The following is a 24,182-nucleotide window of genomic DNA, read 5'->3' as shown; positions in this document are numbered from 1 at the left end:
TATGCAAACTGGAAATAAGTCTTTTAGACTTGTAGCAAACTTCTTTCTCTGCATAAAGCCTGCATCTTACAACTCACTTGTACTCATAACTAAACACTGGCTTCAAACAGGAACCATTCAGTGAAGTCGCATGGCCTACATCATCAGAACAGCTGTTTCTGATCTTAAAATTTCTAAACCTACTGATTTGACTTAAAGAAGTTGTTTGACATCTTCACCACTTTTTTCTATTTAAGAAACAAACCATCCCTCCATAGTTACTATGGAGTTAATGCAGTTAGTGAGAAAAGAACAAGGTTAGAGTGACACACTGGAGGAAACTAAGTATCTGTCACGGAGTTTCAGGCAGAGGAAGAAATCCTCCCAACAGACCTTTACCTCTAAGGTCTTTCGATAATCTGAAGTAGTTTTCAGAACTGTCTTGAAATGTCACCCATAAAATGACTGTCATAATCCAACACAATGTGCCTTACAATCTTGAAGAGCCAGAGTATTTATATATGAGAAGTAATTAAACAGATTGTTAGAAACTGTTGGATATTTTAAGTAATAGCTGTATGTTCTCTGTGAGTCTGTAAATAACACATTCTGTAAATTTTAAGAAAATATTTTTTCTAAGTAGAAATATTTTACCGATTAAAAAGATCTTTTTTCCAAAATTATAAAATCATATTTTGTTTAAAGACTCTTAGGTAGTACTGGATATTTTAAGCAATGGCTGGATGTTCTCTAGTAGTGAAGAAATGAAGAGACTAATCCTGCACACACTTGACCACATGCTTAGTTTTACTCATCCAACTGGTCTTGTTGAAAGCAACCTAATTACTGCCATGCTTAAAATTAAGATACACACTCTTAAGTGTGTATTAAATGAAAACCAAAGACTGAAACAAACTAAATAAAATAAGGCCACTAAGAACAAACTATTCTTTTGCAGGTTCACATGTAATTAACCGAAAGTTGATGGGGAAACTGAAGCAGCAAATATCCTTTTCACCTTTCCATTTTTTGCCATTATCATTCAAACAGAGGTGAAGAAAACTCTAGCAAAATAAATATTTGAACAGTTCAGTAGAGGCAACTTGATAACTAGTCAAGGACAATTCATTTAATATTCCAGCTAAAGAAAACTAACTTTCATTTCATACTCAAAGCTCATATTGGAAAGTAACATTGGGGTAAAAAGCAGCTCAAAAATTCATGACTTTTCAGAATTTGCCAAAGTTTTATTGTCTTTGTAAGAATTAGAGTTATGCTAAATCCTTAACTTTGCACTAAGTATTTCATTTCTGGTTAGCCTTTATATTAATAAAGGTGGAGATGAAAAAGTTCAGGTTCCACTTGAGGGGAGATTTCTCAGGTGCCAGAACAGAACTGAGGCAGCTATAAAAGTCTGTGTCCTCTGAAGCCGTCTCTACAACTTCTGGCAGAGGTGGCTTGGACTGGTAGAATATGAGAGCATGCAGTGGTCAAGGTGACCTTAAAGAACTGATGCAACTGAAATGACTCACTATACCTGTTAAGACTAACCTAAGGGATTCCCAGAACTGAGAGGACATACAGGTGGTAAAATATGTTATGCTTTCCTCCTATCGACATCCAAGAACTCAATGCTGCCCTTCTTAAACAAGAGCACATCACCTCAATTTCTATCATTGCTCAGGAAAAAACTTCTCACGTGAAAACAAACTGTTATGTAAAAATCTGAGTAAAGACATGAAACATACAAAATTAAAGCTGCAAGGAGCAGCTTCCGAGATATCTTTTTTCACTAGCTCTAATTTTGTAGTGTCTCAGTGACATGAATATTTACCTTCTTCTTCATCAGGAACCAACAGCCACTGGATCAATGCAAATAGAAGAAGAATCACTAAACAAGCCATCCCTATTCCTCTGAATGTGGCAGCAGGACCTGTAATGAGATTTTTTTTTTTTAATTGAGAATCCACTTACTTAATAAAGTAATACAAGATGAGTTAGCATTATGCGCTCCTTGGGTATGTATTGTCCCACGTAGACTATTAGCTTGTTTCATTACATTTTCCTCCCCCAACACTTCTTCAACAGGCTTTGCAAAGGATTTTTAACCAACTAATTAGATTATCATTTTTTCATCGAGAGGCTGCATAGTATCAACCTGTTCTCTCACAAAAGATCCATTCATCTTACTTAACGATCAGGTTGGAGCTTTGCTCACACAAGACTAAAAATATCTAGGCATAACATATTTAATCAATCTGTAACACTGACAGGACAAAGCCATAAGCAACCTTGTCTGAATCCAGTGCTAACCTTGCTTTGATCAGGGGCCTGGACTGGAGATCTCCTGAGGTCCCTCCCAGCCTGAGCAGTTCTATGATTCCATGATTTATACAAAGTGCATTACTCTTTAAAACATAACAATACTTTAAGCATAAATAAGTTTAAAGCTGGTAGTTCAGTAAAACCAGAACTTCAATAAATAAAATAAAAATCTTCAATACAATTTTTGCTTACCGAAGTAATTGACCAAAACCCCTCCAACCATAGCCCCGCATCCTCTGCCCAGACCCAAGTGGAGACCTTGCAGGATTCCCTGGGCTGACGTTCTCAGCTCCGGAGGCACTGCCGCGCTAAGGTACGAAATACAAGCTGCCCATATAGCCGCATGTGTGACACCTAGAGAGATGAAACATTGTGAAGAGTACAGGGTCCAGAGCGTACTAACACAACATCAGAGCAACTGCACTCATCAGTTGGAGAAAACCAACAAAAATCTCTTCACTGACAAATGTCTGTGAAGTACAAATCAGCTTTGGTAATGTGATACTGGCAACCAAGCCACAGGGAGACACGATGACTCCTCCTTCTGCAGAGTCTGTCAATAGCTCTTTCTCCCTCTAAGATGACCTCACTTCTCTTCTTGAGACACAGGCCCTGGGAAGACTAAATAAAGTGCCTTAAAAGTCTCTCTGCCAGATTTCTTGTCCCTTCAAGAGTGACCCAGGGCCTTTGAAATATGGTCCTGATTTCATAAGCTGCAGGCAATTAAAGCATCGCTGCCTCTCAGCAGTCTCCTTACTGCCACAATGAAGGCAGTGCAAAGGTCATAGACTCCAAACATATCAGAGATATCCATGTCATTTCAGAGGCAAGAATTAATCCCCTCCTGCCCTTCTCACTCCCCCCCCGCCCAAAACCAAACGCCTCCAAGCACACTCCTTCTGAACTCAACACCAACACGCTCTGCATTTAGCACTGAATGGTCTGGAGGGGAAAAGCACGCAAGCCCCTCAGGGTAGGCCAAAGATGCCGATTTACACGCCTGCTGCTTAGAGGCAGAGTCAGCATGCCCTTCCTCCCGCTACGACTGCATCCTGCATAGGCACTGCCGCATGCTGCTGCTGCCTCACATTTCACCCACTCCCGCCCCGGGGCCCGAGCACAGCAGAGGTCCTCGCTGCGATAAACAACGGCCACATATCCAAGACAGCCCCAGCTCTCCAGCAGAGAGGCTGGAAGTCTCTTTCTGGCACGTGCCTTGTAGGTTCGGGGTTATGAACATTTTTTTCCTACCACAGCAGAAGGACAGCTAAGGGGAAAGACAGTGACTGACCATCAGCATGCAGAAACGGGCTGCAGGTGGAGCCCTCGTCTTGGAGCTCGGTGGGGGTCTTGTGGAGTGGGGAAGAACAGGACGTGAAAAGGCAGGGTTGTGCAGAAGTTGGACAAACAAAACAGTTTTGTAGCTCATCACGCATTAAATAAGCCTGAACTATTTTGCCACCCTCAGATTGAGTGGGAATTTTTTTTTCTTATTTCAGTGGTGTTAAAAATAGCCATCATAGTTTACCAATGCCTAAGCTCTACTGCCTCGGTTTTAAAAAAATGTTGGCACAACTGACGATTCAGTCAACATGTTTCTGGCCTCTACACTTGACTTACTAATGAACAGCTGGACACTCAATAATTACTTAGGCATTTAGGCTGAAGATTCATAAGAGCAAGAAAACGTGATTTTGTAAAATACAGAATAACTTGGATTTTGCTTAGTTGTAAAATGATAAATAGCACTGTATGGAATTGATACAGTTCAGGTATAGACATGTTAGATGTCCACGAGGCTGTACAGTTCAATTTCATTCCAAATCTAAGTAAAAATTTCTCAAGCTTTGGGTTTGTAAAGGCCACCTTTATACATTGCAGAGCTGGTTTTGGTAATAGTACATCACCTTGTTGAAAAATAAAAGCTTACATTAGGATTAGCGTATTCTACCTTACCATTTACAGTTTAAGGCTTTAAAACTCACAGATTTTCCATGCAAAAAGCTCAGAGTTCTAAACCTCACTGAATACCTGTTTTTTTTTAATGCAGACCCATCTATGCATTGCAAATAGCAACCAAGAACTGTCCCAATAACAAAGCAAAGCTAATCTAATATAGATAATGTGTTTTTGTTTTAGAAAGGATATCAATTAATGTAAAACATTCAGTTTTATCAGCTGTTAAACAGTGAGTCTAGTTTTAAAGCCAGGCAAATCAAAAACACATCAGAAATTACTTGAACCGTGAAGCACAATACCACTGTATTTGTTTGAAAACAAAAGGCCATAACTTAACCAACAGGTTCTTGGATGTTTTCACGTTTACTAGGCAATCCAGACAGAACATTGTGTTCCCAGTTCTGCTGAAAACAAATCCATACCTTTAAACCAGCTTATTTCACTTGCCTTTAAAGACATGGCCTTTTTTTTTTTTTTTAGTATGTGTACATTACTAATGTGATTTTTATTATAATTATTTATACAACTGTAACTATTTGGAACATTTTTTACAACAACTTTTATAAGAAGTCTGGTCTGGATTACTGCTAACCACAATTCTTTTAAAAAGAAGTTGTTCACAATATATATATATGGTGACATTGATTGCTAAAACCACTAACCACCATTTCACCATCTGGACCATAGTTCCAACAAGTGTAACAACCCCAGTGTTATGCTTAGAATAATAATGTTTAGCAAACTTAGGATAATTTACATATAAACCAAGAGTTGAAGATTTGGGGAGCCAAATTTATTTCAAGAGAGATATAGCCTAATTATTACCAGTTAAAGACCCAAGCTTTTTGCTCTCTAGACATAACTGTGTTGCTGAAGCATCAGTAGGAGTCACTTCTTAGAATAGCACTTGTTTTGGAGTCTGTTGGATAACTGCCAAGTGAAAACAGCTAATTTTCAGGTTATCAATATAGTTTTGTAATTTAGAAAATTCCTGTTATGCAAATCGGTGAGCTAGCATAGCTGTTACCACAGAGTTTGGACCATTGCTTTGGAACAGTAAGTTGCAGCTAACTAGCATATCAAAATTTAATCTGTTAAGTGTGAAATGAACAAGATTGCTTGCGTGTTCGCAGACTGATGACACATATATACACTATACACATTTGCCTATGAGGTTGTCTTGAAATTTTCAGTTATTAAAGATTCAGCCTAAGCCCTTATTTTCATACATTGCATGTGCAAGTCAATACAGCATACAGATTCAAAACTCTAAAGAAGTGAGTTTACATCTCCTCATTTACTCCTTTGAGAGTGCAATGCACTTAAAGAGTCCGCCCCATCCCAGTTACAGACAGCAACTGAAACACAGCGTGGTTCTTATTACAATCAGTAGATGCAGTTTGCATAGTCATCTTCCAGAAATCTCTCCATGCCCTTCAGCACAGCACATGGAGATAATCCTTCTTGTATTGCAGAAACATATTAAAAAGAAAAATAAATTCTTTACAAAAGTCAGCTGAAACTGTTGTTGACCTTAAAGCCCCTCCAGCTGATGTAACTGGAATTTACACAGAATTTGACAGCTTCCTGGAAGAAGTTATGTACAATTGTAACAAGGACTTCACCAAAAGATTTAAGAGACCTATCAACTTGATGCAGTCATGCGGCCCACATGGTACCCACATGTTCTGCACAATCTACTCTTTTTTTGTTTTTAAATGGTTCTAATCCTTACATGTGCAAAGCAGCTACAACTCTTACCTCTCTCTGTCAACAAACTCACTTAACAAAAATAAGAGCTTCCACCTCACCAAATTTCATTAAGGTGTCACCTCTTATCCCTACCGACAGATTCAGTGGATAAGTAGGAAACAAAGCAGAGCCCAAAGAAACAGGATTTGGTAACTGCTGCAAAAGAAATAATGAATCAAGAAGATATTAAAACCAGTAAGAGCAAGGAGGCGAAAAGAATAAAGGGGGGGGGGGGGGTGTCAACAGTATTTCTACAAAGATAAACTCTATCTCCCATTCAGCAACACTGAATGAGACTACTGGAATGTAACAAATGTAGTGGCAGTAATCAGACACACACATAGCGTACCTATGGACTTCATGGACACTAATAAACCATGTTAGATGCAGGCTGAAAAGTGCACGTAGAACATGAAGAAGCTTTCGAGGGTGGGAGGGGTTGTGTGTGTGTGTGTTTTGGTTTGGTTTTAACTTTCTCATTTGCTGACTATAAATAACTGCAAATAGCAAGATTAACCCAAGTGTACATGATTCAGCAGTGGCTAGATATAGAGAAAATTTGGCAGATAAATTTATGAGAAAGTATTATTTTGAAGGTCCTTAGTTTTTTCTTTAAATCTCGATTACTCAAGATTACACCACACAAAAAAACCCACGAAAACAGCTCCCTCACAGCCTTGCTGTAAAAGCAAACCTATTAAGCAATTCATATTGAAATTACAGCAGAATAAAAACAAGATGCAAAGTAAAAGAAACTTCTTTCTCAGTCATGACTATAGGATGCTTCTGGGCACAAACTTAAGACTGTACTGTTGAGACACAAGTTTTTTCCCTATATTTTTAGTTGAGTCTTTAAAACAGGATTATCTAGAGGGTAATATCCAAAGCTTTGTATTCATCATTTGTTCCCCCTAGATGTTTAAGCGGACAAGAGTATAACACGCATTCTTCAGGTTCTTTGTAACATTTGCATATTTTAACATTCGGTATGAATGATGGTTTTAACTTTCTCATTTGCTGGCTATAAATAAATCAATTAAATAGTTGTGGTTCCAGTTTTTTTGATAACAAAATTCAGAAGCTTGCTGTTGTGGCAGTTTTATTACAGTAAATTGTTTTTGTTAGCAGGGAGGTAAGGAGCCAGGACACAAACAGATCTCTTTCTACATATATGTAGAGATCTACACAGAGCTCTCCAATGGCATTTTATAACTCAAGTTAAAATCTACCTTACAAATTTCTGTAAATATAGTAGAAAAATCTAATGCAAATTCAAATTATGCTGCACATAGAAGAATAAAACTTCTAAGTAGAATCTGTGGAAAATTTTCTAAGTCGTATCGTATAAATCCAAAATACTGGCTTTAACAAAGATGGTACAATTATTTTTAAAGGCAGGGAAAACATTTTCTACATTTAAATTAACCATTTTCATGCAAGCTTACAAACCCAAATACTTCAGTATTCTTCAAACACTGAAGAAACAGAAAGTAAAATAGTTTAGATTTTTCCTGGTTTTGAGAAGTGGTACCCACTACAAAGACACAAAAAAAGTCACAAAATCTAAGTTAGAACAATTTATACTTTAACATTGCAATGAAGGTCTTACAGGGCTTGAAAACAGGGCTCAAGTTACTTTTCATAGACCACACCTCTGTCCTTCTAATTAAATTAGTTGAAGGGCAAGTATCTTAAAGAAGCTCTATTAGCACAAAGCTATTGAAAGAAATTCCTCTCCAGCTATTAAAAAAAATAATTCTATAGTTTAAAGGTATTGATCAAACAATACCACTGAAAAACTACAAAATATTTTAAGAGACAGAATGATCCAGACTACATTTTTTTGGTTTTTTTGGTTTTTTACAGCATCCTTTCAAGAACCATGACCTTTTGCATTTCATGAAGTTCACATTTACCACCAAACAGGATTTGCAGTAGGTGTGTAGCCAGCTCGTGCTTCTGTCTCTTTGTTTAGTTAAAGGGTGTGTTGGTCTCGCACAGTTCTGTTTGAATAAACAGAGAACTGTGCACAATCAAATGCAAACCCACCCTTTTGACGTCAAATATTTCCCAAGATAAACAGTAATGTTTTATGAACCTGGGTCTTCTGGGATATTTGTGGTCAAAAAAAATATAGAAATACCAGATTTTTACTTACTCACAGTTCACTTGAAAACAAGATAAATGTAAGCAAGCACTTGATCTTATACTGGAAGGACATTACTGCACTGTCTTACCTTGAAGTACTTCCATCGGAAGAACAGTCCAGGCGTTTTCCAGATACGAGATGTAAATATATCGAGCTGTATTACAGGCAAGACCAATATAAAGCACTCTAAAGGAAGTAAGGAAAAAAGAAGTCGGGATAGTTTGCACTTTCCTTTTTTGGTATGTTGTAATATAGCTTACTGCTTCAGAAATCATTTGCACATATACAAACAGTTTGCCAGTCTAAAGCATTTACTCAACACAAAATACATTCTTGAAGTCCTACACCCAAACCTAAACTCGCCTCTTGCCCACTCCAAACACATATTCAAACTGAGGCTAAAGTTAAGACTTTCTTCAAAATCCTAAGGGGGGGAGGGGGGGAATCAAAGGGACAGCAGATCCACTGAACTTTTAACTAAGCTCTGTAGTTCCATGCCGTGCTCTACCCAGGACTGTATTTCAGAGAGACCATTTCTAAGCACATTCAACATCCCTTCCAAACAATCTTCTTTTCTAATCATTCAGAGATTCATTCTGCCATTTTAATGTAAGCCTGGTGCAGGTTTGTATTAGATGAATTAATTTTACCTCAATTAATATAAGTTTATAGTCCCAGTATCTGCAAACTGCTCAGAACTACTCTAAAAACACATCCCACAGAAGCAATATGGTTTATAACAACATGCCTCAGGATAAAACTTAACCATCCTGTTGAAAAGCAGCAGATGCTGCATCTCAGAACCAAGAGAAAAAAAGCTTATAACAGTTTTTAAACAATGAAGCACAAAGACTCTTCGTGCAGTGCATTTCCCATTGCATGTTTAACCTGATGACTTTTCCCTTCCAGTTTTCAGATTTAGCTTAGCTTACCTCTGGGGTGCTTATTCATCCAGCTATCTTTCTCTTATTTTTAGATGGATCTTAGGAAACACCGACTTAATTCAAAACATGTTTTTAGCTTGAGAAAAGATGCTATTGCAACCTTTAAAGATTTTTTCAGGGACAAGGATCATTTATTGTCCAAACATGGCTTCTTGGTTGACCCCTGGTTTGACACAAGTGAAATAAATGCAATTGATAATTAAGGTGTGAGCATAGACACTGTGAAAGGGCTCGTTATTCTTTGTGCTGCTTTTTTAGTTAGTTATTCTACAAAAGCAGACCAAGATTTAATTAAATGGTACATAGCCACTGAAAAATCTGGAGTGAGATGCAATCATAAAAATGCAACATCTTGTTAACATTTGAGCTCTCCAAATATACATGTTGACAGCTTAAAAACCAGTACCATAGTTTTCATCATGTCAGTGATATCAAAAAACATTCAAAATTATAAAGACAGGTCTGTGCATTTCACAGCAACATGGATTTACAGAAGACAATATATTTTACTTTCAACAAGTTGGGTTAGCTTGCAGGAAGTTCCCCCTCCCAAACCACACATCAGACCAAGCTGTGTTGCATCCATATACATATGAGGTCCATGAATAGCTGGTTTAAGCTGCCTTTAGGCAACACAAGCCCAAGCATTCATTGAAGAAAACACGGGAAGCCATGAAAAAGTTCGTTATTATACAATAAAGAGAACAAACTTGTTCTTTGTGCCATGCATCATAAATTTCATCTCCCCCTTTAATTAATGCCTTCTGTTCCAAACAAATAACTTAGTTCCTTTCATAGCCACAACTTAATGTAACTCTCATGTACAATCACATTTCTGAAGTGTATTAGGACACATTTGCCACAAAAGGTAAGCAAACATACAAGGTCTGCAGGATCCTTTCTTTATTCCCCTGCTAGTAAGGCCCAGGGTGATGCACATTCTTGGGGCTACAAAGGAATCACCTCACCATACACTTGTTTTTCCTCATCAGCAGTACAGATGCGCTCAGCTCTCTGTTTAGGACCAGTTCTTGCCAGCTTAATTGCACTTTTGTCCAGCAAAAACTTTGCCTGTGCACCAAGAACTTTCTTCCCATCTCAGCTGTTCCCTATCGCAGCCAGACCAGAGATATGAAGAGGTGTCCTCCTGCTTCATAGTTTTTCCATCACCACTAACACACTCGGCTACCTGTGCTTTTCCGCCATGTTACACTTGCAGAAAGATTTGGATTCAGAGTTTAAGAGCAGCAATTTAGTCAGATTCTACCTTTTAATTTTTTAGAATATGTACAGAGTTTTAGGTAAATGACAGTTTATGAAGATTTCTATAATTAAGCTTTTGGAGGGGTATGTCACACAAGAACTTTTGTGTATTTACGGAGTCTTTTCAAATATGTATTTATAATAATCATTTAGGCTCTTTATCAGACCTAAATGGATAACGTAAACAGATGTTCCTTATGAACCCTACATGCAGTATCCACAGAGACACCATATGCAATTTACAGGTTAAACATTTAAAGCACTGGATCTAGATTTATGTTAAGGAGGCTAAGCTGTTTACAGCCATGACTACCAGTCTCTGCTTCCTATAAAAACTCACATGCTGGAATTGTGGTCAGACAAACACATTCAAGCTTCAGGTAGGAGGTTATTTTCAGAGATTAACATCATCTTCCTAAACTCAATGGCAGTTATGAGTGCTTCTACACAGGATACCATTTAACAATGGCATCTAAATATTTGATAGCCAGTTTTGTATGCTTTTTCATCGCAATATCCTCTCAAAGAACTTGTGGCCTTCACCACACTTTCTGATTACTTATTTCTTTTTAACTCCTTAGTTTACTTTTAAATGAAAATCTACTCTGTCATCTCTCAGAAGGTGGCTGGAGGACACGAGGCAAAAAATACCCTTCTAACATCTGCAATACTCCCTCCCCTCATAAATCTGTACAATCACAGAACAGCTTTCTAGCGGAACCGATCACTGTCATTACTCCAGATTCATCTAGTGATCTGCTAATATACAATGTTAGAAACACTAGCAGCATGTATAACATGTGCACTGCATGTGTGCGTATGCGTATGAACAGTAAAGCTAAGGAAGTCAGAAAGCAGGTATTTTAATCAGCACGTTTAGTGTGGTCATGCTTAAAATGCTTGGACAATAATTTGAGTATTAGTTAAAAAAAAACTGTGAAAACCAATTAGGTTTCAAAATGTTGTAAGGGTCTTATATGCCAACAGATACAGTGGTAAAAACAGAAAGCTTTACAAGGCTAGAAAAGGAAAACTGAGCTTCTATCTGACAAGGGTGTAAAGCCTGTTTTCTTGTAGTTCTACAAAGGACAGTCAATAGCATTTTTTCCTGCTACTGTGACAGTGCATGCAATTCTGGTACTCATGCCTGTCTTCAAAGAATTAGGACAGGAAGGAAAGATTGAATGATAATGTTCAAATAAATACTGCAGAAAGACTGTCTACATCTAGGAGTCTAACAACCCAGAAGAAAAGAATTTTGAGCTATTAAAAAAAATATATAAAATACTGATCCCAAATGCTTCTGGCTAAAACGGTTCCAAGAAGGATATATAGTTGGAGGCTACTGGTTCTTATTAATGGGAGAATGAATATCTGCACTGTAAGGCAGCAGACACATACAGAACTATCAAAGAATATGAGCTATGAACTCCTATATATTCATCTTTAAAAAAAAAAGAAAATTGCCTCCTCTTGAACAAACCATGCATTATACAAAGTTCAAAAAGTACAAGAAGAAAGGCAACTGGAAGGAGACATCTTATAAACTGTGATGACTAAATACAAGTAAGCATTACATAACATTAAAATATGACTAATGTGCATTTCCCAGGTGTAGGTATAAAGAACGTTGTTTCATTGCAAATAGGAGCTAGTGTTTAAACAACTTAATCTTGATCCAATCTTGGCTTCATAGGCTTAACAGTGCAAAGAAAAAAAAGAAAAAAAGAGGAGTTAATCCTGTACATCATCTTTCTTTTTACTGGCCAATGCTCCTATCCCCTTCTAGTTCATCTTATTCACAAGCCTACCATTCTTGTGTTTTTCCTTCTTTCTCTAGTGGAAGTCTAAGCCTGAATTTTGTAGTATAACAATATACATTGACAGAGCATACCCAAGCTATCTTTAGCTATCAAGACTGTGATCTTTTCTCACCACTCCTCCATCATCATATCCTTCCTCCAGTCTTTGCATGCAAGGTGTCATATTTTCTCATACTAATTATTGTCAAATCCAGAGATTAAAAGACTGACTCAAAGTAAAGGGATCCTCCCCAGTTTAAAGGAAGAAAAAAACCATCTTTTAAGTAACCTCTCAAAGTACTGTGCTAAGCATCTCAAACATTTTTAGCAGAGGTCAAATGAATCAAAAAATTCATCCCAATAAAAGCAAAACAAAAAAAACAAAGAGCAAAACCACAGAACAGAATGCACAAAAAGAACAGTGCAGACAGCTTAAAAAATACATCTCAATGGCTGTATGATTATAAACAGGGCATTTGGAAAGGACATGATGCTAACAGCACTCAGAGCTCTGTGTTCAGTTGCACAGAGTACCTGAGTAAAAACAAAAAAACCTCTTTATGACTTCATTAACTCAGATTCCCCCCTATCTTTCTTCCCCCAAGCTTTTTTTAAAGAGTAGTGAAGATATTTAGAATATGCAGAAATTAAGTCAATTGTGAATTTAGTGGAAAACAATGTTCACTAACATGCTGGAAGTAGTCAGTTTCGCTTACACAAGGCAAAAACTACGGAGAAGCCCTGCACAGCCACCTCACTTCAGTAGCTAACACACGCAGCTGCAGCCAAAGGAACAGAGCAAGGAACTGAACTGGTAAGCGACTACAACCTCATTCTGCCAACACCCAGAGTCTGATTACAAGGGCATATGCACAGGAGGTGCTCACCTTGCTGCTTCATCTCATCCTCCTCCCCTCTCAGCGTGCAAGTGACACCTTTCCAGGCTACTGTGGGGACAAAGAACTGCCCCGCAAGGAGAAGCAGGCTAAAGCAGGAGGTTTCCAGAACACTGCTACTCACACGAAAAAAACTGTAAAATTAATGGTATTTATATGTCAAAACAGACAATCCTTGAGTGGGCGGCGATTTGTAAAGATCTCTAACAGAGCTTTGCATCAGTGAACTAGGATGTCTTCTGGAACCATCTGCAAAAGGTTACGGTGCCAGGCATAATGCACGTACTAACATGCAACTCAAATGCAAAGGAAGCATTTCAGAGCATTTTCAACTCCTAAAACAATAACAAAAACTCCATCAGGCAAGCTATGTAACTGAGCAGGACTTGGAATTTTAAAATAAAAGGATTAGCTTGAATTTCACTTTGTATCACAAGGCTAAGCCTGAAATTCAACATTTTTTGTATAGCGCTCTGATGATTGCTAACATCTTACCTGATATGACCAACCAATTCAATCAATTTGTGGCTGAAGAAGTAGGCAGTCAGCTCAGACACATGACTGAGCACAGAACAAACTCCAAAGAGAGTGGTGGTGCCATTCAGGTCTTCTAAGTGCCAGTAAAGAAAGGTGAACACAAAGCCATATCCAAACCCCATGAACCACGCCACGAAGAGCACTGAGCCATACTGGATACTACACAGCAGTTTTATTAGGTCCCAAAAACTGAAAGACTGCGACTGGGTTGTACTGGTAGGAGTGTTATCGGAGGATTCGTTGGAGGCACTTCTGTCCACCTGTGAGATTTCTACTTCTTTTCTCTTATTTTCATCTTGCTTGAAGTGCGCATAATGAAATCGAAACTGGGTGGCCACAATTAATGCCATTGTCATCAGAACACCAAAAACAATGAAAACTATCCTGTAGTTCTTGTACTCAGGAGCTTTACATCCTTGACCTTCAATGCCAACTTCCGTATGGGTATAGTCAATGCCAATTCCCACGGAGAGCATGGCCAGCCCCCAGCCCAGAGACCCCCACATACGCTGCAATCCATACCGGTCCCTGTGTTTGCCAAGGTACTGCAGAGTTACAGTGTCCACAATAGTAACCGAGGAAGCACTGAAAAATTCTCCTATTATGACAACCAGCAGAATGAGTAGAAAGATGGCTTCTACTTCTTGTTGATCATAAACGAGCACAGCTTGGTCAGAAGGCATCGGCTTTGTGGTGACAGCAGCTGGGGTGGTACTTGGAGTCACGTTCCCTGGTGAGACTGGGCTAGCAGTGGTGGTGTTTTTCAAAATGAAATGAGTACTGTTTTCCAAGACAAACTCCACATCGTTGCTCTGTGTAGGTAACAGGAATGTTATTTCAGGATTAGCTGTCCCTGTTGTTTCCAAAGTGACTGGACTGGAAGTGAGCACGTCTCTCTTCCCACGAACCTTCGGGGATGCAGTACTCACTGTGGTTAGCGGAGAAGACATTGAGGCGTTTTGCGAAACTGTTGTTAAAAGGCTGCTTGCATTGGTGGGATGTGCTGGGGGAAGGCCCTTTGGTACGCATCTTAAGGTGGCTGGTCTAACAAATCCAATCCCCAGGTTAAATAAAACCCAGCATAAAAGCGAAAACAGGAGGACGATCTTCCCTTTCTTGAAGCGATCTGCCACCACTCCCCAGAAGGGAGCACTACAGAACTCAATGAAGTACCTGATGCCCACCAGAAGTCCACTCTGACTGGGTGACATACCCAGCTGCTTGTAATACACAGGCAGCAAGGGGTAGAGAGAGCCATATGCAGAATAGAAGAAAAAATAAAAGACCTTTGAGATCAGAAGATCATTGTTTATTTTGACGCAGTGCTTTTCTAACCAATCTAGCTCTTCATCTGGGACAGTAGTTGTCTCCGTCGAAGGGGATTCATTATGGGGTGGCAAGTCTTGATCCTTGGAAATGCCATTGAAAGGATCAGCAAGCACATACTTTCTCTTCTGTTCTTCTTCGTCATCGGTTAAAATGGCAACCTTATCATCAGCTGCCATGGTTTACCACAAGCATCCAATATCTGGTGCACTCTCAAGGAGCTAGGGCTACCCTGCGAACAAATAAAACATAACATGGTGAAGGTACCGCACAGTAACAAACCTGCAATGCCAGTCATCAAGGACAAAGACAGCCTCTTTTTTATAAGTGACATTCCTGAGCAATAAATGTAATATCAGAGTGGGGAAGGCCATTTGTCTAGACTAGTGGTAAACGGTAGCATCAATAAAAATGTGTTTTATGACCAATTCTGTGAAGCTCTCCCAACAGCAGCTTTAATATTGTGCAATAAAACATCTTTCATGTTTAGGACAGAGAATAATTTATATATCCAAAGTTACTGTGGCAATTAAGTGCTAGTATTTGCAAGTCTGTTTTCAAGTTGTCTTTTCTCCCCCAAGGCTAACTGCTTTATTTCCAGTATTCCCTATTATACCAAAGGATAGCCATGATTTTGTAATTAAATAATGCAGCCACATATATATCTGGGTTTTTTTAATTATCAAACCAAATAATTATCCAAAGCCTCATGATAGCCTTCAAAAGGTTCGTCAATCTCCTCTTGAAATGTGATTTTCTAAGCACTCCACAACCACAGCAGAAATTGGTGGGAGGCTTGAGCTTCTAGGCTGAATGGGAAGAGAGGCGGGAATTAGGATGGGGCTCTAAGATTAAAACAAGGGACCCTCAAAATTAGGATAACAACCTCAAAGGCATCAAAGACCTGGAAGCAAAGAAACACAGGGACAGAAAATAAGTACAGGCCCTACAATGATCTCTTCAAGTCAAATTCTGAAAGTGAAGAAAGGTGGATTGGGAGATAACGGTACTGCAGCTGCCCACACTTATCTTTTGCAGAAGTAAAAGACTGCAAAACTGACAACCAACACTTGAAAACAAATTCACCACTACTTAGACTTTGATTTGACCAACTAGCTTTCACATTTAAAAACAACAAAACCATTCCAATAAGCTAGGCTAGCTAACAGAAGCTTTCCTTTCAAGGAATAAAAAAAAGCTCTGCCAGCAGGCTACCAGCTCAAAATCATTATATTAGGCAACTATTTTTGCTATATTAATATCTGTAAATTTAACCTAGGAAGATTAGCTCCTGTTCATTATAAGAAAGTTGAACATTTAATATACTTTGGTTTTGTCATCCCTTTGCTGTTTGGATTAATGTTACTATCACACAGGAACCTTTTCAAGGACCAATACTTGAAAGGAGCATTTTATTCCAGAAGAACCTGAAATTTCTCTAAGAGTACTCAATTTATGATTGGGAATATCTTCTCTAGGCATTGGAAGTATTTTTTTGCAGGTCTGCACTTTAGTCCCACTAGAAGAGCTCCAATGAAATCGCAGTCTTTCAAAACTCAACTGAAAGCACAGTATTGTCCCCTTAAAATTAGTCATGCATTGAGATATCCAGTGCCTTTAAATTATTTAATTATAATTCAGAATTTATTTAAATACTGACCATGGATTTGCAAACCGACGCAAGGCTAATAACAGAAAAGAGATTCTAACATTCACAAGTATGTTAAATTAATTGTTTCTTACTGATCCAACATACGCATAACAGCTGATAGAACAAGCCATGGATACGTCTAAAAACAACAGTCCATTAAAATAATCTAAACCTTACACAGTTCAGTGATAGACAAGTCTAAAAATACCATCATTAAAATCCCAAACACTCATGAGGTTTGTGTGTGTTTTTCACTTTTAAATGTCATTTCTATGGGATACTATCTACGAGGATCTCTGGTTTCACTTAGGGAGAAAAGGTTGCATAAAAATCTTGGAACCTTAAATATTCATGTATTCAAGGACAGAAGTTAATCAAAACGATGCCAGCACATACACACAGACTGCTTTTTTCTCCAGTTTCTTCAGAGACAATCCAATTTAAAAAAAAAAAAAAGTATTTCAAGTGTCAAAAGATTAGAAACAGTCCTGATTAAGTTGTTAGAACAGTCAAATGTGAAAACACATTTTCTTGCTCTTACCTGCTACCATCAAAAGCCACATGAACCAAAAACCAGCAGCTGTCTAGTTAGCTCCTGCACTTTTTGGTTCAGTCAGCCACTTCCACCTGACAGCTGGAAGGACTGTGGGATTTTTGCTCATATATTTGCCCATTTTTGGCTTCTATGTCCATAAAACAAGTCCTTCTAATGAGTAAATTAGATCAGTCATCATTGTACTTTTATTTTCTTTATGCCTTGCCTTGCTTTGACAACAAAGACTCCAGAACTCGTGCAGGGCCCCACTTATGTCAAGGGGACGTAACTGAGGTTTCAGTGTCGTTCTTGTGTCCCACCAAAACCAGTATATGCTCATCTATTTACAGCAACTTGCTTACTAGCTGTATCAGAGCTTTACAGCATTTAATTTTGAAGAATAAATTTCCTCTCCTGTCCCCATGACATGACAAGATAGAACTCACATTGTAACCACTTGGATATTAGGACAACTTCTCTGCAAGTATGAATTGAAATTATACTGATTTAAACAACGCAGCCATATTCCTTATCCCTATATATGAGCTCTGAACCATCTGATTTCATATAAATTACACAGAAGGCTTTTAGAGCAATTAGTATTCGATCTCTTTTAATTCAGTTTCCCTTTTCTGTTGGAATGGGACTTCAGTTTTGTATGTTTTATGAATAGTGGGTATATTAAAAATTGTTATACTGCTAATCTTTAAACACTTCAGTTGCTGCATCTTCTTCCCCCCTCCACAACTTGTATCTGCCCCAGCATCCATCATCTTCTAACCCGTTGCATGCAAGGATTAATCCAAAAGATCCACTCCTAGTATTTTGACTAGAACATCTCGGGTTAGAATGCTATTATGAAAAGTATATTTCATAATAATTTCAGTAAATATTTTCCCACCCTGAGAGTGTTTCATTGAATATTATTAATAACACAGAATATACTCTTCAGAAATATAACAGCATCAAGACTGGTAGGAGCCATATGGCATTCTTTAATGTTTTGATCACTAGCTTGTTTAGGAGTCAGGTTTTTGAAAGTGACTTTATTTAGCAATTTTTTAAATTCTAAAAATAAATTACTAAAAATGAGAAAACCAACAAAGTGGTATTGTTACTGAAAAATCTACAAAAACGTTAATAGTCTACGGGGCTTTCCTTCTCCTGACAAAAAAAACATGCCAGTCTGGGACTGAATGTGCCGCAAATCAAACAGATGGAAAACCAACGTACTTCTAAGTGAGAAGAGACTGGTTATCTACTGGTTATTTTAACAACATCCTTCAAATACTGTATCTTCACTTTGCAAAAACTTTTTCTGATCCACAACACAGTAGGAGAAGACAGCACTACTGGCAAGTTTAAAATGAACAACAGAGAATAGGAGTGAGGAAGAAAGGTTCAGAGAGTAAAGAGAATGGATTTCAGTGTGAATATAAATTTTAACTCATTTAAGGCTGAACGGAGCACAAAGTTTTCGTAGAGGCCTGTTGAATGGCATCAATTCAGCCAGGACAAGTGAGACCAGAGAGGTTGCAGAGTGGTAACATGACTCTGAAAAACAGGAGTAACAGTTTTGAAGCTATCTTCCCTACACTTAGGTTAAGTGCACAAACATACAACAAAGCCCTAACACGCAAACTGGAAGAAACTTCTGCAAAGATCCTGAGAAAGCCCTGCAAAGGGAAAGGGAAGAGGCGTAGCCAGCGGACAGCACAGCAGATGTACAGCACAAGAAAGCACCTTGGTCCTCCGGCAGACAAACAAGCTTTTGTCTTCCCACAGGTTTATGTTTCCAAACCACTACAGAACTCAGAACAGGGAACCGAGTCTTTGTTCCCTCATCATCCCATCACCCCTGACGTGGCTACAACGGAAAAAGACTTCATTAAAATCTGAACGGCCTGCTTCTCCCCCAACCCATGATCCTATCGTACCAGCCCAGGAGCATAAGTCCCTCGCTCGCAGCTGCACAGGAAGCTTGCGGCCGACCCAGCTTTCTCAGACTGAGCGTAAGAATTATTCTGCAAGATCACTCGCGCTCTGAGCCTTTTTATGCACAAGCGCATGCACTTCTTTTCAGATATAAAGAATACACTTGTTAACCACAAGACTGTTCTTCCTTCAAGCTTTGCACAGATAGGATTTTTTTAACATAAATACTAGAGTCCATTATTTTTTCTAAGTTTCCTGATACAGATTGCTGCCGCCTGGTTTATATCTATTCCTCCAACAAGTCAAAATCCACTTTCAAACCCTTACATCTACAACACGTCTTTCATCCAGTCATCTTCTGCAAACAGCTACAGCAACTTTCCTGCAGACTTGTACCTTTGAGCAACTATCTGAGGAACAGAGGAAAAACCATCTGTCCCAAGGAATTCAGTGATGACAATGCAATCGTCATTTTAATGACTGCAATGAGGCTCTTTGGCAGGTAGGTGGAAAGAGGCAAATATGGGTATTCTACATTTAGTTAAGTATCTTCTTGGCATTCTTGCCTTTTTTATTTCTTAAATCGATCCTCATTTACTCTGGCTCTCCTAATAATCACGAGGATTTCAAGATCAGAAAGGATAAAAAGCTAATCTATTCAAGACAACCTGACATTACAAGAAGTTCCCTATAAAACAAAGGAAAATGATAATAAGGAATAATATAGTGTATTAAAAACTCAGCTCTCCCCTTGGAGTCACTCTTCCCAAAACCTTGGGGAAAAAACCAAAAACACCTCAAAGCACCTGCTTTGCACTGTATCTCGGGGGAAAAAAAAAAAAGCCAATCAACAGATCGGACTGGGGTAGCAAATCCCTAAACCTCTCAGGGAAAATATCATGGCACTTACAGCACAAGGCATTAAAACTTCACTTGCAGACCAACAGAAAGTTAGATTTGGGGTGAAGAAGTACTGCTGGTTTTAAATAAAGTTTAATTCAGCATAAATATTCCATTCACTAGGCTTTGACAATTAAAGTATAATTAAGACTCACAAAGCAGAGCCTGAAAATCAGGGTTTGGATGCATACTGAATGTAAAAAAACAAACAAACAAAAAAACCCAGGACAGTTCATCAGAAGACAGTGCAAATGATCAAGAGTAGCTTAACCTGTTAATACCTAGCAAAATCACTGTAGAAGATTTATATTTATACAGTCTCAGAAAACATACTCTAAGAGTAGAATTTCAAAACAGGAAGCATGAATTAATCTCTCAAGCAACATGCAGCTGTAAGAACGGGGCAGACTAGCTTGCTGTTTGCATTGTGTGGATAAATCAAAGCCAGCCAACATGGCATCACATCTTATTTTACCCCTTTCAGACTTTCATGGACTAGCAAACTGACTCTGTAGCAAACGCATGAAATTCCACATGAAGTTTTCATATGAGCAGTTCTAAATCTGCTAATAGAAAACATGTTTCTTGAATAAACCTTTTTTTTAAAGTCACTAATTACTGTTTGATTCAGAACAGGTCTGTGCTAGAGAAGTAGACTTAAAAACTATCGATCTTCCAAAGAAAGCTCACCTCACTCGTCCATCGGCTGGTGAAACTGCCACAACAAGTGCATCCATCATATTGCTCATGCACACTACCTCCTCCTCAGCCCCCCTTGTCTCATTGATCTAAACTATAAAACCTTTGGATCAAAGACTTTCTGCTATTATCTGTGCAGCATCTCTCAGAATTACGCCCTGCATCCAGCAGGCCTACAAGGCATCGCCGTAATAAGATGAATAATAGACCATGTTTTCCATTTCCAAGCAAGTTTCACCCCTGAGGATCAGCCTGGTGCTGTCGCCTATGTCCATGCCAAAAAGAAGGAGAATGTTATGCAAACAACTTACATCATGACAGAGGAGTGCATAGACTTCATTTACTCTTGCATCACGTTCCCAAACCTCTCCCAGGTAGGCCGATCTCCAGGCAGAGCCCTTGGAGGGGCTGTCCCCTGCCAAGCCATACAGACCAACTCGTGCAGGCTGACCCACCTGCCCCACATCACCACCCCTGCTCTCTAAAGGTAAGCAGTCCTCCTGTGAGGCCCCAGCATGGACACCTTACTCAGAATTTATAAAACCAGGAATAAATCACATTTAGTGAATTAACTTGGTGCTGAGAAATATATTTGTTTCAAGTCTGAAGCAAGACATCAGTGTTGTAACATTAACCACCATAATTACGGTTTCCATGAAGTGAAACCACCTCGTTCTAAAACACTTAACTCTTAAAAGTGCTTTATTTTGTGTTGCTTGGCATGCACTTATTTAATGTGTTGGTCTATAGGTTTTTCTACTTCATTCAATACGAATATAAAACCCCACATACTTTGACACATTTAGTCAATTTGAGAGACGACAGTATGTCTGAAGCATGTCAAGATCAGGTTTATAATAGGTTTAATGCACTTTATAATAGGTCTGAAGTTGCTAAGTTGATACAATACTGTATCGACGACAAGAACACTATCAGATCCTCATCTGTTAAAGAAAAACCATTAAACTCACGTCTTAGGACTCCTGCTTTCCAGTCACGTTTTCCGTTTAATATGTGCAAATTAAGATGTCCTAGTAGACTCTATTTTTTAATCCGTTCATTTTTAGTCAGTATTAGACTCCAATTTTTTAACCAGTTTTCAATTTACCAACTACGTATCGACACTGCCAAGGTTTACGCTTCATTAATGATGGTAAATAACAAGCGTGCCTTCAACTACAGGCCAGGCAAATGCCCAGAGTCAGAGCCGCAGTACTCCCCAAGCACAGCTGCTTCCAGCGCTGGGGAGGGAGGCAGGCACCCAGCTGCACCACCACGTCTGGCAGCGGCAGGAGCAGCGGTCTGTTTCAAACCGGAGAGGCCTGCCAGGCAACACCCAGCCTCAGGGACCCACCGCTGCGACTGCGGCCGGATCACGTCACCGGTTCACGCTCTCCCACGCTGCTATATAAACTCAGGCCCGTTGCGCTGTAGCTGAAGATTAAAGATGAATTTTAGGTTGCGTTTAAGTTGTGCCCTAGCACCAGCTACATCAGTGATCAAGCACAGCTTCCTCACGTTAGCTCCTCACATCATCAGCTTTTGCTCCCATCTTCTCACTCCACCCGTTCGAATTTTTTTTTTTTTAAATCTGCTTAGGATTTTTACTGGGTTTATGACTGCTATCACAAACCCCACCCTTAAAAAGAGGATTGTTTCCTTCTCCCCTACTCCCCAGTGGGTCTTCGGAGACTACAAAGAATAAAATAAATGTCGCCTTTGTCCACTATTTATATCCAGGGAAACAAATACAAAAAAATAACCAAGCTAGAAAACTAGCATTTTACAATCTTTTTCCTTGGATGTTACTAAATACAGTGGAAAACTAGACCCTATATATCTTTGTAACGTAATAATGTTTTGGGCGAGTTTTTACTGAAATACTTCAGTGTTATGTTCATACAGCCACTCTCCTCTCCCCTAAACTCCAAGTTTATCACTCTTCAACACTGCATTTTTCATTAACGCAACATTTAAAAAGACCCTGCTGTTAAAACTTTAGAGCTGCTGACCACACATGGGTTTTAAACTCCATCTAACTTAGGACATAACAGGCATCTGTACCTCCAGCACCGATTTCTTCAACAAGCATCTATTCCTATACTTGTTTTAATAAACAGAGGAGCAACTGACAACCTGCTTACTAAAAATCATCGTATTTTCAGGATTTAAGGGTTCAGAAACCGAGCGACAGCCACACATAACACTACGCCTGGATGCTGGCAGCAGGGACAAGCACGGGGATGCCTGTGCAGGAGTTCCCGTGGGACACGGCCCAGCCAACGGCCACCTCCGGGGACCCCGACACTGTTGCCAGTGGTCATGCAGAGGGCACGGGGCATTTGGCGCTGGACGGCTCAGTCGCACGTACGGTGGTCACGCTTCAACCACAATGCTGAACTTCTGGAGGTGAGGGCCGGCATCCTAATGAGGTCACCACTTAGCCACAATTAACGTCAGGGGACCTCAACAAGAGCGAAGCCAGAGCACACCCGACCACCGGGCTCAGCTGAGGAGCAGCTGACGGGCTCCAGCGCGGCGCAGGCAGGAAACACCTCCGAGAAGGAAAAGCTGAACAGAGCAGCCGTCAAGGAGGGAAGGAAAAGGCTGAGGAAGGGCCCAACGGCAGCACCTTGGGCGGCTGCGGGGACAAGGCCCGTCGCCCCCGGTGGGGAGGGAGCCGGTGCCGGGTCAGAGATCGGGGCGGGAACGGCCTCACCGGCCCGGCGGCTGCCCGGCTCCCACCGGCAGCGGCGAGGTGCGCCACAGCCGGCCCGCCGGCCGCCTCGCCCGCCGGCAGCCCCGCCGCGCGGCTCACCGGGCCGCAGCGACCCCCGGGTCGGTACCCGCCCGCCGCCGGCGCCCCGCGGAGCGCGGGCAGGGGGAGGCGGCGGCGGCACCTAGCCGGGCGGCCTGCCGCGGGCCTGGCTGCCGGCCCGGCCCCCCGCGCACCGCGGGGCCGCGCTGACTCACCTCGCCCGGGGGCGGCTCCGGGGGGGCGCTCAGCCGGGAGCATCGCAGCCCCCTCCCGCCGCCGCCACAGCCTCCTGCCCGCCGCGGCTGCTGCGGGCGGCGGCTCCGCGCACCCTTCCCCGCCCGCCGTTCCCCCCCCCGCCCCGGGCCGTGCCGGGCCGTGCCGCGCCGCCGCCGCCGCGCAGGGGCGCTGCGGGGAGGGACGGAGCCGCCCCCCGCCGCGGGGGGGGGGGGGGGGCCGCGCACCCGCCCGCCCGGCGCCGCCTCCGCGCCCCCCGGGTCGGCGTCCCGTCCCAGCCCGGCCGGCGGCCACAGGGCAGACGGGGGCTGCGGGCAGGCCGGGGAAAGAGTCGTTTTACTTACGTGCTATGTTGAGGCTGGGGATGGCAGATCTGTACCGACGCTGGGCCGCGCGCTGGACGTTTGGTTTAAAAATAGTGCTTGGGGAGCGTTCGTGGACCCTAAACAACCAAATAACTCAACATTGACAGCACTTCCTGCTCCTCAGAAGTTCCAAACACGTATTACAGCATTAAGTATTAAATTATTACCTGTAG

The 24,182-nt window shown here is 40.7% G+C and overlaps 1 protein-coding gene across 1 annotated transcript in view; it reads right to left on the bottom strand.

Moving 5' to 3' along the window:
• MFSD6 (major facilitator superfamily domain containing 6) overlaps positions 1-23,678 on the bottom strand; it is a 29,020-nt gene extending 5,342 nt beyond the window's left edge. Inside the window, exons 1-5 of the mRNA XM_050900424.1 lie at positions 23,626-23,678; positions 13,565-15,164; positions 8,253-8,350; positions 2,497-2,658; positions 1,814-1,912 (exon numbers count right to left, since the gene is read on the bottom strand). Of these exons, the coding sequence (XP_050756381.1) occupies positions 1,814-1,912; positions 2,497-2,658; positions 8,253-8,350; positions 13,565-15,111 (1,906 nt within the window). The 5' untranslated portion in view covers positions 15,112-15,164; positions 23,626-23,678. The remainder of the gene's footprint in view (positions 1-1,813; positions 1,913-2,496; positions 2,659-8,252; positions 8,351-13,564; positions 15,165-23,625) is intronic.
• Between the last annotated feature and the right edge of the window lie 504 nt (positions 23,679-24,182).

Source organism: Gymnogyps californianus, chromosome 7 (assembly GCF_018139145.2).
Source record: "Gymnogyps californianus isolate 813 chromosome 7, ASM1813914v2, whole genome shotgun sequence".
Taxonomy (NCBI): domain Eukaryota; kingdom Metazoa; phylum Chordata; class Aves; order Accipitriformes; family Cathartidae; genus Gymnogyps; species Gymnogyps californianus.
The sequence above is the reverse complement of the archived record's forward strand: the minus strand, read 5'-3'. Positions and strand labels throughout refer to the sequence as shown.